Below are 13,151 nucleotides of genomic sequence, written 5' to 3'. Positions count from 1 at the left end.
AAATATTTGACACTTTATTATTACATTTTTGTTACAAAGAATACAAAAACTTTAATTGTGAAGGAATTAAGTCTTTCTTCCCACTCCTAGCAGTTTGCATTTTTAAAAAGATTTTATTTATTTATTTACTTTTTAGAGAGGGGGAAGGGAGGGAGAAAGAGGAGAGGAACATCAATGTGTGAGAGAAACATTGATCAGTTGCCTCTCACATGCCCCCAACTGGGGATATAGCCTGTGCAACCCAGGCATGCGTTCTGACTGGGAATCGAACCTGCGACCTTTCAGTTCTCAGGCCAGTGCTCAACTCACTGAGCCACACCAGCCAGGTCAGCAGTTTGCAGTTTTGTAAAATAAATGACATCAGATTTTTTTCTTGCATCAGGTGAGTAAGTTAGACTTTTTGCATTTCTTCATTTCAGGATATAATTTGTTGTAGATTTATGAAAGAAAAATTAGCTCTAAAAATGTTAGACTAATTTGTAATAACAACTGATTATTATTATTTTAGCTTTATGTTATTTTACATTGATAATTAGCAGTACTTTTTGTGTATGGAAAGATAATGAAAGCCATGCCAAAGGTGCAGGGTTTTATTTGTTTATTTTTGTTTGTTTGCTTTGATTAGAAAATTGATGAGCTATGGAAATGTCAAGTGGCAGATTGAAACATATTTTACTGTGAAACTTTACTAATAAAAAAGAGGTATAATTTAATAGAGGGATTCATTAGGTCCTATCAATTCCTGATAAGCATTCTAAATATTTTTCTTTAATATTATTCACTAATCACTTTGGTTCCTAATCAGAAAGATTAAAAACTTCTTCTAGATATTTAATATTAATTCATATTGACCATGTTTTAGAAGAAATATTAGTTACAGTATCTTTAACCAGATGGGAAGCCTTTAGAAAGAGAGTCAAGTCTTGTAAGTGCCAAAGAGCCTAATGTAGTGCTTTATACCTAATAATCCATATGTTTGTTGAATTTAAAAATTATCTGTAGTATAAATTTTCTTTTTCCAATGACTTTGTATAGGAGGAGAACTGAAATTGAATTTGCTGAGAGAGGCAGTAAATATTGGGAGGGGAAGTCCCTTTAATTGTTTTATATAACTTGTGAGTTTTAATGATGTTTGAGTCATTGGGACTGGGGTTAAGAACAGGTTGTATCGTTCAGGATTTTGTGGCTTTATTGCCATCTATTCACTTATGTGTGGAATGCTTTTCAGCCAGGAGTATGTAGAATAAATTATACATACCTATCAGTTAGGCATCCCTAAAGATACTGCTTATAAAGGCTTTTGCCAATTAAATTTTAATATATTTGTTTTATTTTCAGTGGGTTACCCAAACCAAACTTTGGCCATTTAACGGATCCATTTGACACACCAGCATTTAACAAACTTTATAGAGGTTCGTGAACCAAAGGTTTAAAACTGTTTGAAATAACTTTAGCACATTCTCTAAAACTTAATTGAGGCTGCCAATTTTCTTCAGCAATGAGAACACAACAGAAAGTACTGCTGGGTTGGAAAGGGAGTAGGTGGACGGTGGAGATCCAGTTAGCCGCTGACCAGCAGCAGATTGATTGGTCTGCTGCTGCTTGAGTCTGTTTCATGTTTTCTCCCTGTTTTCCCCTTGCTCCCTTTTGTTCTTTGGGGTTTTGTTTGTTTGTTTCTCTCCTATTTCATTTAATCTATATTCTACTGTCTCTCTTTTTCTTTTTTTTTTTGCCTTTAAAAAGAAAAAATAGAGGAGGAGAAAACATTAAAAATAAAATATAGAGGAGGGGAAGACATTTTGGAAATTGTTTTCTTGTATCTTTATTATAAAAACAATTTTTGTTAAGTAAAGAAAAATTTGTGAAGCAATAGGAGGTAAAAATCACCCCTAAATCTTACCATCCAGAGAAGTCGTTTTGCCAAATCTCCTTTTGAGTTTCTATAGGTATATTTTCTTAATGCAGTTGAGATTGTAAAGTATATACCCTCCTATCTCTTCCTTTTTTCATTTAATAATACATTTGTAATAACTGCCCAGTGAGCTATCACGTAATTATACTATAATTTACTTAGCAATTTGCCCATAACGGATATTGCAGAAACATTTTAAATTCACCATTTCTCTTCCTTTGCTCTTTTTATCGTGGCAGGGTTTTTTTTTTCTCTTCAACCTAGCTGCCTAAGTATTCCTTCCTCCACCTCTTTTGCCTCATTGCCTGTCTCTTTCCTCTTTCCTCCCTCTCATAAGTGACTGTTTTGTCACACCCTTTGTCTGCTGTTGGTTGGCTCCATAGCTAAGCTGACTGATTTTTGGTTGTATTCTTTCTGACTTTAGATTTTCTCTTCATAGAATCATAGAATAATAACACTGGAAAGAATCTTAGAGCTACTTTAGTCTAATCTACTCACCTACCATCAGAAAACAGATCCAAAAAGATTTAAATGCAAGTGATTTTTCTCAAGATTATTTAAATGTGTATAGCAAGAGAGTGGTAGGGCTGGATTTCAACCAGGGGGCTCCTGACTCCTAGTCCTGTATTCTTTCTTGTGAGAAGAGATCCATCCTTAGGAACATTTAATATTTTGATAGTTCTTTTATCCATGCTTTCTCTACATGTGAAACCAAATTGAAATGAAAGTCACAAAATTTACATTATTCAAATTGGAAAATTGGCAACTTGAAATAATAATTGCATTGCATTTAACCTTCCCCTGTTTAATGGAGGGTGAAATTTATTGAATTAAAAAAAATTCATGTAACACAGTAAAAGTTATGGTGAAACTCTCATATTTGTTCTTCTGAAAAATATTTTTTAGTTGTTCCAATTAGAAAAATTCATGCTCTGACCATCACGTGGGCACTTCCCCCTCAACAACAACATTACAGGTAAGAGTTCAAGGGCAAATTCACTCCGTTATTTACTGAGTGACAGTTATATTTTTAAAGCATATTAAATGGTTTGAATTTGGGGGTTCTGGATTTATTGTATAAACACGGGTGAGGTGGTAAACTGGGACCTCACTACTAAATTTTTCAAGCCTTGCTATATACGTTAATGTCTTCTTGGGTATAAAAAGTAGAGTTTTCTTGTAACTGGTTGCCTTTTTCCTGAGTCTTTGAAATTAAGTATCATAGTGTGAATACTATTGTAATTATTTTCTTTAGTACTTTGAGTACAATATTTATTTATTTATTTATTTATTTGCCAACTGTGACCATTTAGTTTGATCTTGTCAAAAGTAAATAATTTTGAGCTTAGAATATTACTACAGCATAAATCTCAAGGACTTCTAGGAATTGGGAATGATTAGGACAGATTTATACAAATTAGGAGAACATTTTAGCTTATTTATATCATTATCTTATTTGAGCAATATAGCATGGATCCAGACATTCTTTGAAGGTAAAGATCAGGCAATGCCTACAAATGCTTTTCTAATTAAAAACAAATGCCAATAAACAGATAAACATTTAACCTATTTTTAAAAACTATTACCAACAAAACAAAACCACAAGGATACAAATATAAGCAGAAGGAAAGTAAAGCATGTTGCATAATCTCAGTAAAAATTGCTTTTTAAAAAATGTATGTATTAGAATATTCAAACATTCAAGTCCCATAGAGTTAGTAAGGACAGGATACTTACAGTGAGAAAGCAGAGAACATGTGTTGTCTACTGACCTTTGGTGCAAGGATAATATATGAAAAATATGCATTGATTGTATAGTTATGTTAGAGTGTCCCCCAAAGTGTTAAAATTATCACATGCATCTTTAAAAGTTTATCCATCTGTTTTGAATTTTTACTGTAAAAATAATACACACTTATAAAATATTAAAATAGAACAAAAGTGTATTAAGTAAAAAGTAAAGCTCTGCTTCTTCTTTTCTTGGTCTCTGTCCTCAAAGATATGTCTAAAGTCAATAATTTTATATAGTTCAGACATTAAAATAATGAATATAAAACACATTTTATTTCCTTTTTTTTTTGGCATTTTCTATTTTCTTAACAAAACCTGTTTACCCTCTAACTGATTATTAAGGTAATTCATTGTAGAAATCTTGAAAATTACTGAAGAGTAGAAAAAGTCATTCATGATTCTGTTTTCCAAAGACCATTAACATTTCTGTATGTTTCCTTTCAGTTATTTTTGTGTGTGTGTGGGGACTGTTAATTTTTTTTAATGTGATATTCATCATGAGTTATTTTGCATTCCCGAATATGTGAATACCCAGTAAATTAGCTTTTTGTGGGAGTCCCTTTTTTTACAAAGAAGCAACTGTTTTATCTCTCCAGAGTTATCAAATACAGTGCAGTTAGCTTTGTTCAGATGCAAGTATTGTTCTTTACCTGATGGGCCCCCCTGCATCAGTCTTACTGTAGACGTAATTCAGATTCAGACTTTAAACAATGTTGTGTGGGCTTTGGGATTGCTTAACATAGTTGAAGTCATAATATATCTTGACTTCTAAAAGTTTACTGATAATAGTTCTGTGAAGTAATTTTAAAATTTAAGAATGTTTAGATTTCCTAACACAATATATTTTTCTATATTTTGTTTTGGTAGGAATATATTTCTGAAATTGTAGTAGAAGCCAGTGGGAAAAGACAATATAACATATATACAACTACTCAGACTATTAAAGTATATTATTATATAATAAAGCATTTTTATACCTGTTACTGCATTTTCATGAAAATCCCATGAGTAAGAAGTTAGGTAAGTGAAGAGGGAAAAAAAATATAGAGAGGCTAAGCTTTTTGCTCAAGAGCATTTGCTCAAAGGAAAAGCTAAAGCTGTAACTTAGATTTTCTGACCCTTAAAGCACCACATGTCATTTCACTGCAGTCTGATCTAATACTGAAAGCTTTTACAGGTATAGAATTATTTATATTGCATTAGGTTCTAAAGTGATAAAGAACCTGTATTATTTCCATTTTGGGTGAAACAAAAGTGAACGATTTTACCACAAAGAGAAGTAAGTTTGGTGTCTGAGAGGAAAAGTAGAAGTCTTAAATTTTGGAGTGATTATACTCATTCAGTGATTTCAGATGAAGTTAAATTTTACCATGTTTTCTGTCTTTATCCTATCAAATTAATTATAATTTCATGTTTAGTGGAATTCATGTGAGAATAAGTTTATAGTCATATTCTCAAATATCATAGTCTCAGAAATATGGTTTTCTCGTGTTTTAATACCTTACTTTTTAAACTTTCTGACCTTAACATTTTTTAAAAAGGGTGAAGCCACTTCATTATATCTCTTGGCTGGTTGGACATGAAGGCAAAGGCAGCATTCTTTCTTACCTTAGAAAAAAGCAAGTATTCAATTAATGAATTATAGCAATCTCTGAAAAACAATAGACAATAAGTGTTATGTAACTCATTCTTTTCTCTTTTTGTGTTATCTGCTAGGAGCCTAGAATCAAATCTAATGCTTAATTACATTTACTTTAATAACCTAGATTATTTTAATGGCTATATTATATGTGTGTATTTTCTCGGAAGCCCCCTTTTAGTCTCTGTTGGAAGTAGATGTACACAAATTTAAAAAATCATAAGCTAATAGATTCCAAAATTACATAAAAGGTTAGCTCTAACCAAGAATTTAGATTTGAATAGTAAGAAAGTCAGTTATTTAAATGCTGAGGATCTCCAAGCTTTTACAACCCAAAAGGTAGACTAAAGAGAATTTCCGTGGGTAGATAAATCCTAAGTATGTGGAACTGCGAACAGTATGTGCAGTCGTGTTAGCAGAACAACTCATGCATTTAGGCATTGTTTAAGTTGTCCAGCCAAGTGATAGAAATAGAGCTTTAGCATCAGGACCAGTACATTAAAGTAATTCTTTGTTTGATTTTTTCTATACACTAATTCAAGAATGGAAAGGTAGATGAAAAATTAAAATGAGTACTTTAAAACATTAGTGTGTACTAGAACATTCAAAGAAAGTTGAGAAGGCAAGGTTGTTACAAAAGAGTAATGTTATTAGGTGCTTACATGCCTTATACAATAAATGCGAAATGCTTTGAGATGTGCATAACCTTTCTACCTTGCTGAATTTTATTAAAATTTCCAACTCTATTCTGACTTTCTCTCTCCTTATTTTAGGTTTTTAATATTTTGCTGTTCAGTAAAATTACTATGGCTTCATAAAACTTAATATTTTACTATTTGTAATATATTAGTGTTTCTAGTAAACAAATAAATATGGCTATTCCTTCTGGTGATTCCTGAATGTACTACAGTTCCTTGGGCGACCTTTTTGCTTTTAAAGTTTGTGTTCTTAAACTTACTGTTGGAAAGCATGTTTGCATCAAAAGCTGAATTTCCCAAATTTTTCATAGAAATCCTACCTATTTTGTTAATTTGATGTGTTTGTTGACTATCAGTTCCAAGATATTGATTGGATAAATTTTTTCTCTTAACTGTAGATGCTGGGCTCTTGCATTATTTGGTGGAAATGGTGAGACAGGATTTGAGCAAAATTCTACTTACTCAGTATTCAGCATTTCTATTACATTGACTGATGAGGGTTATGAACATTTCTATGAGGTAAATAATTAAAATGGAGGATTTTTTAATATATAGATTATCACTTTATGCAAAAATGTAACCAGATGTTTCGTCCTTAGGTGGCTCATACTGTTTTCCAGTATTTAAAAATGCTGCAGACGCTAGGCCCAGACAAAAGGTAATACATACTCATTGGGATTAGGCTGGAAGTCAGTCCTAGTATGTTTTAGCGTTTAGGCTGCCGGCAGACAGTGTTCTAGCCCTGCTTTGATCATTTGTCAGGCATTTGCTGCTTATTTTCCTCTACTGGCTCCATATTCTTATTATGCTTCTACATGTGAATGGCCAGTCTATTTATTTTTATGCTTCTCTTTTCTTGCTGATGATTTGAATGAGAAATTTAAATATGTCTTCTAATTATAATTTTCTTCTTTCACAGAATTTTTGAAGAGATTCAAAAAATTGAGGACAATGAGTTTCATTACCAAGAACAGGTACTGGAAGTCAAATTCTTTTTGAATGTTTTCTGTGACCAAGATGAAAACTGGTGTGGACATTGTTCCTCTTTGATTTAATTTATTATTTTTAGAGAGAGGGGAAGGGAGGGAGAAAGAGAGGGAGAGAAACATTGATGTGTGAGAGAGAAACATCAATAGGTTGCCTCTTGCAGGTCCCTAATCAGGGGCCTGGCCCAAAACCCAGGCCGGTGCCCTGACTGGGAATCAACCAGCAACCTTTGGGTTTGCAGGGTGCGACATAAAACCCACTGAGCCATACCAGTCAGCACCATTGTTCCTAGTTTTGGAAATGTCAGTGGACTTTCTATCTGAAAATTAACTCTCATGTTTTTGAGTATTTTTACTGAGTAGTGGTGAAGTATTAGGCAGATTGAAAAAAATCATACTTTAATCATATATATATATATATGATTATATATATGATTAGCTTATATACGATTATATATTATATGGTCATCCATCTGTCTATCCCTTTGATAAACATTCATGGAGAGCTTGCTATGGTACTTGATATTTGGGGAATTCCAATATTATGAAGACGTCCTACAAGATAAGCAGTAGTATAACCATATATAATGTTAGAAACAGTGCACTCTGGGATTTCAGGGCAAGGAGAGCATTTGCCTTGATTGGAATATGGCCAGGGAAGGTTTCATGGATAAGGTAAATTTGAATTGATTTCAGCATTTAAAAATGGATATGGTTTGGATACATTCTAAGTAATGGGAAGCACATAAGGTCCTCTGGAGTACTGTGAAAAAGTCAGTGATCCTACATGTCTGTTGTATAGGGTCTATGAAAGGAAGGTATTTTATAAGGCTGAAAGGTAAGAATTTTAGAGCAGGGTGTTTTTTTTTAAAGCCTTTTGTGCCCTGGATCCCTTTGGAAATCTGTTAAACCTGTGCACTCCTCCTCAGAATAATATTTTATCCCTCCAAATTTTTAAACTCAAACAGCCATAGCGGTCCAGTGACCACTGGTATATCCCTCACCCGGATTCACCAATTGCTATTTTGCCATGTTTTTTTTTTTCTTGATCTCTTTATATATGTGTGTGTGGGTGTATGTGTATTTTTTCCTCAAAACATTTGATATTTAATCATAGATATTATTGTACTTCGTACATTTTTAAGCATGTATCTGCTAAAAACAAATAAATGTATTCTCTTGCATAATCTGACTAAAATTGTCAAACTCAGTTTAACATTGAAACAATACTGTTAATTGTTACACAGTTAGTAGAATAGTTTTTCTAAGTGCATAAAATAAAATACATTGTTTACAAAAGATTGAAAGAAAGTACTCAAAATAGTAACATATAATCTTTTTACTAATATTTTAATGATAAGGTCTAGTGGTAGGTCTAATAATTGTTACAGTTTTTAGATAGCAATGAGTATGATATTTTAAGATCTGCAACTATATTGTGATTTCTATTGCTTATAGTCATAGATGCTACTAATACTGTTGTGGTTTGTTGCCATAGTCATAATTGAGTAAAAATGAGAAATTAGAGATTAGTGAAAATAAATATGTAATTTCTTCCCAACCACATTCTTGCACTGCCACCCTCTCCTGAATTTGTTCACTGCTATTTTATAGGAGGTGTCCATGGACCCTAGATTAACAGCCTGTAATTTAGAACCAGTTTGTAGGGTATCTTGGAGCCTGCCTTTTTGGATCATTACCAACGGTGATTCCCTGATATCTACTATAAGTAGAGAAAACTTAAGCACACGAGGATACGATCACAAAAACTATAAGGTTCGAGTTGTTATTGATTCCTATGTAATCTGCTCTACATACTTGAAGTCACTTGAAATTGAAATGATCTTATTCTGTGAAAACAGAAAGGCTGCTGTGACTTGTATTGGCCTTTGGATGCTCCTGCACACACTCCTCCCTATTAATAGATTGCTATGCATAGAGCCACAAGTCCTGCCATCTACCTTATTGGGAGTGGTTTTGTTCACTGTCCTTTTCAGCTGTGGTGGCAACATGTGGGCCAGAACCGTGGCAGAGAAGGAGTGGGGACAAGAATTGTGGAATACAATCATAAGTGATGCACAAATTCCTTTTTGGGGGATCTGCTTTTTAGCATTGGTTGAGTGAGTGACATTTCCTTTCTGTCCCTTCGGTTCCTTCTTAGCAAGGCATTTCAAGATTTTTGTTTACTGACATCTCTGCATTTTATAGCTCATTTCTTTCACTTTTAGCAATATTCATGAATACTTACTTTGATTTTAAAACGTGAGCCCAAAACACCTTAAATGAAAACCTAATCAGTGCAAAGTCAAAACAGATCGGTGAGGTCTGTATCTGTATGCACTGCTAAACTAGTTCCATAGCTCAGCTTATTTTTCTGAGTAAAATAAATCTTTTTACTAATGTCTTTTTAAACAAAGTTCAAATGTCTCCTTTTCAGATTTTTTTCTAGTCTTCATCAATAAAGGTAAATAGGAATGCCCTTTTCAAACTAATCTTTTTTTAATTAATCGAAAAAAAAATTTTAATTTCACATAGGAACTTGGACTCAGTATGTCTTATAGGTCAACTATTTGAACTAGAGAAAAGCTGTTTAAGTGCTTTTCTGTAGGCAGAAAAATAGGAACAATATAACAATAATGGAAGACAGTAAAAGTTTGTAGTAGATGAAAAAATAGAGGATGGATATTAACAAGTGTTGGAGAAGATGTAGAGAAATTAGAACCTTCATACATTGCTGGTGGGGGTGTAAAGTGGTGCATTTCTTTGGAAAACCATTTAGTAGTTCCTTAACAAGTTAAACATAGCCCTGACCAGTGTGGCTCGGTTGGTTGGGTGTTGTCCTGCAAACCGAAATGTCACCGGTTCGATTCCCAGTTAGTGCACATGCCTGGGTTGTAAGTTTGGTCTCAGTTGGGGCGTGTTTGAGAAGCAACCAATCATTTCTCTGTCATAACTCTGCCTGTTACTTTCTCACTGTGTGACCTTGGACAAATGACCTAGACAATCTGAGTATATGTCCTCATTACAAAATGTGGGAATGGAACCACTTGGTTCCACTTGGTTCAAGATTCTGTGCATCTGAGTGCTCACATGCTTGAATTGATCGCTTTCTTCTGGAAGAGTATTTCCATTTCATAGGTGAGAGAACTTTGGTTTAAATTGAAATAATATACTGATTAATTAATTTCTTATATCAAGACTTTTATCTAATCATATGTTTTGATTTTTACATTAATTTGATTCATGGTTACAGATAGCTTGTAGGTAACTTTTAGGTGATAGTGCTGCAGTGATAAAGTGATGAAGACCCTGTTTTTAGGGACCTCACAGCATTGTGGGACATTTGGCATATAAATAGGCATTTATAGTTCAGTCTTATAATTGCTCTCATGAGGAGGCTGTGACATAATTAGAGCCTGTGTATTGTAGGGCTCAGGGTGGGGGATTGGAGGGGTGTTAGGTTAAAGCTCCTTAAGCTAGTGGCTCTGGTTAATTATTTTTTTGAAATTCTGACCATCTGTTTCTTTAACTGCAGTTAAGTTTGGTTTTATCTGTTCAGAAGCTTTTGGTTCATTGTTATTTTTTTTAAGAGAAAAGTATTTGTGACAAATTAAGGATAATAATGGGGAGTTTCTAGTGTGAAATAATTTTACCTCTTTACAGACAGATCCGGTTGAGTATGTGGAAAACATGTGTGAAAACATGCAGCTGTACCCACTGCAGGACTTTCTCACTGGAGATCAGCTTCTTTTTGAATACAAGCCAGAAGTAAGGGGGTTCTAATACTTACATTTGGAGAAGCAGGAGGGTGAGAAAGTGGAGAAAAGTACTTAAGAACTGTGGGAATGGAGAAAGCTTGATTGTGTTTAGTTGTCTTCTTGTTTGTTTAAATAGAAAAAATACCAGTAGTTTTGTGGGTAATTTTTCATGTTTCTTGTATATGATTATGTTTTAATAGGAGAAAATCAAATCCTCTTCTTAGGTACTATTCTTACCATTTTTTAAGTGTTGAAACATCAACTTAAATAATTAAAGTGATTACCAAGAATTATGTGCTTTGGTTGGTAAGCATATTTAGAGAGTTGTTTAGCTTACCTTTGAATTCAGTTGGAGATGCTGCACAATTAAATTTTAATCATTTTGAAAATATTTACAAGAAAAATATAAGATTCCCTGAATTCAAAACATACGATTTATAGATAATACTACATACAAAAAAAAAAAAAAAAGTTGGTCATGGTCTTCCCTCCACTGTTCCTGGGCAGTAAGTCATGTTTTTTCCCTATAGGGTAGCAGGTCTCACCCAGGGGTGATTTCGCCCCCTGGGGGATATTTGTTCATATAGAGACATTTCAGTTGTCAAAACTGGGGGTGCTCCTGCCATCTAATGGGTAGAAGCCAGAGATACTGCTAAACATCCTACAGTGCTGAAGACGGCACCCCACAACAAAGATTTATCTGGCCCAAGATATCAAAAGCGCTAAGGTTGAGAAACTTTGATAAAGGGTATTCTACTATTACTAATTTTAAAGAAGGCCGGGCAAGGCAAAGGAAAAAGCAGCAACCACACGTTCTTGTCGTCTCCCTAGGATGGTTGTGCCCAAGGGTCTTAAGTGTTTTTTTCTGAACCTCCATTTGTCATTTTTTCCTCAAAGAAATGGTGTTTAAATGGTAGTTAGCATTTTAAACCTAACCCATAAAATCTTGTTTTAGTCCTATCATAGCTGAAGAATTACTGGAGTAAGCCCTACATGGGATCATTTTCACTGCTTCTTAGGTGTGAGGTGGCAGCTAAGAGTACTGTAGTCTTTGGAATTACGTACAGACTTGGTTAGAACTCCGTTTTTGCCACTTTTAGATGTGTTGTCCCATACAGATTACATAATCTTCAACCTGAGCAAATTATCTTTAACCTCTGAAGCTGTTATTTTCTATAAAATTGGTATACCTTAGGGTTGTTTTTAGTATTAAATAAAATAACATGTTAAACATTATCTGACACATAGTAAAAATTTAGTGATAGCTATTTTTACTGCTAGTGCTGTTACTATGTACAATTTGAGATGAGTATATAAGAAAATTGTGTATTTATTCTTACATGTTTAAACTTCAGACTTCAGTCACCTTCCAGGTACTCTTCATTTGATGCAATACACCTATTGAGACTTTTTTTCCACTGCTCAAAACAGGTTTTGAACTCATAAATTTTGATGCTTTTTAGTGCTTCTGCCATTTTTGTTTCACCTCTTCCACATCAGCAAAACATTTCCCTTTCAGTACTTTTTTTCAGCTGGGGAAATAAAAAAGTTGCTCAGGGTGAAATCAAGGGTGGGGCTTGGGGGTGATGCTGTTTTTGGTCAAAAACTGAATACTCAGCATGGTGTGGGCAGGTGTGCCCATAAATCACCCGTCATGAAATGGGCAAATGCATTAAAAGAGACTAAGAAAATTTCACTGAAACTGAACACAGCCTCTCACAGCACCAGCTGGTGCACTGATACAGATGGGTTCCTGGAACACACACCTAGCAGGGGAAGCCTGTACTACAAGAAGATAATTCTCTTCCAGAAGATAATTCTAGTTTTTTGGTGTCCCCCCTTATATAGCATTATCAAGAGACATTTTAAACAACTGATAGACTAATGAACTTTTGTTTATTAGGGGGTGTTTATGGACTATAGACATTTTCATTCATGGCAAGATGCTAGGATCTTGGGGTGTCTAACATAATGTGGTTCTGTCTTTTTTAACAGATGTGTAGGTTAAGGTTGTTATTGTTGTTTATGTGTCTCTCCCCCCATCCCACCCCCATCCTTTGCTAGGTCATTGCTGAAGCCCTTAATCAGCTCGTTCCTCAAAAAGCAAATCTCGTCCTACTGTCTGGTGCTAATGAGGGAAAATGTGACCTCAAGGAGAAATGGTTTGGGACTCAGTATAGTATGGAAGGTAAAATGTTTCTAATAATTGTCCTACATAATTTAGGTATATCTGACTCACCTGGGAATTTTTATTCCTTAATAATGTATCTGATGGTTCTTGTAGGGGAAGAAGTATATATTTTCAGATTACCTTCAAATGAAAATTATTTATACTTCTTTGCTATGACTTCTTTGCTTTATCTATAT

General features: G+C 34.0%; 1 protein-coding gene across 1 annotated transcript in view; it reads left to right on the top strand.

Annotated features, from left to right (window-relative positions):
• NRDC (nardilysin convertase) overlaps window positions 1-13,151 on the top strand; it is a 68,155-nt gene that overhangs the window by 38,280 nt on the left and 16,724 nt on the right. Inside the window, exons 9-16 of the mRNA XM_024571100.4 lie at window positions 1,339-1,412; window positions 2,819-2,888; window positions 5,245-5,322; window positions 6,439-6,559; window positions 6,640-6,698; window positions 6,960-7,014; window positions 10,690-10,794; window positions 12,849-12,972. Of these exons, the coding sequence (XP_024426868.2) occupies window positions 1,339-1,412; window positions 2,819-2,888; window positions 5,245-5,322; window positions 6,439-6,559; window positions 6,640-6,698; window positions 6,960-7,014; window positions 10,690-10,794; window positions 12,849-12,972 (686 nt within the window). The remainder of the gene's footprint in view (window positions 1-1,338; window positions 1,413-2,818; window positions 2,889-5,244; window positions 5,323-6,438; window positions 6,560-6,639; window positions 6,699-6,959; window positions 7,015-10,689; window positions 10,795-12,848; window positions 12,973-13,151) is intronic.

This window comes from Desmodus rotundus, chromosome 3 (assembly GCF_022682495.2).
Source record: "Desmodus rotundus isolate HL8 chromosome 3, HLdesRot8A.1, whole genome shotgun sequence".
Taxonomy (NCBI): Eukaryota; Metazoa; Chordata; class Mammalia; order Chiroptera; family Phyllostomidae; genus Desmodus; species Desmodus rotundus.
Note: the sequence above shows the minus strand (reverse complement) of the source record. Positions and strands in the feature narration are given on the sequence as shown.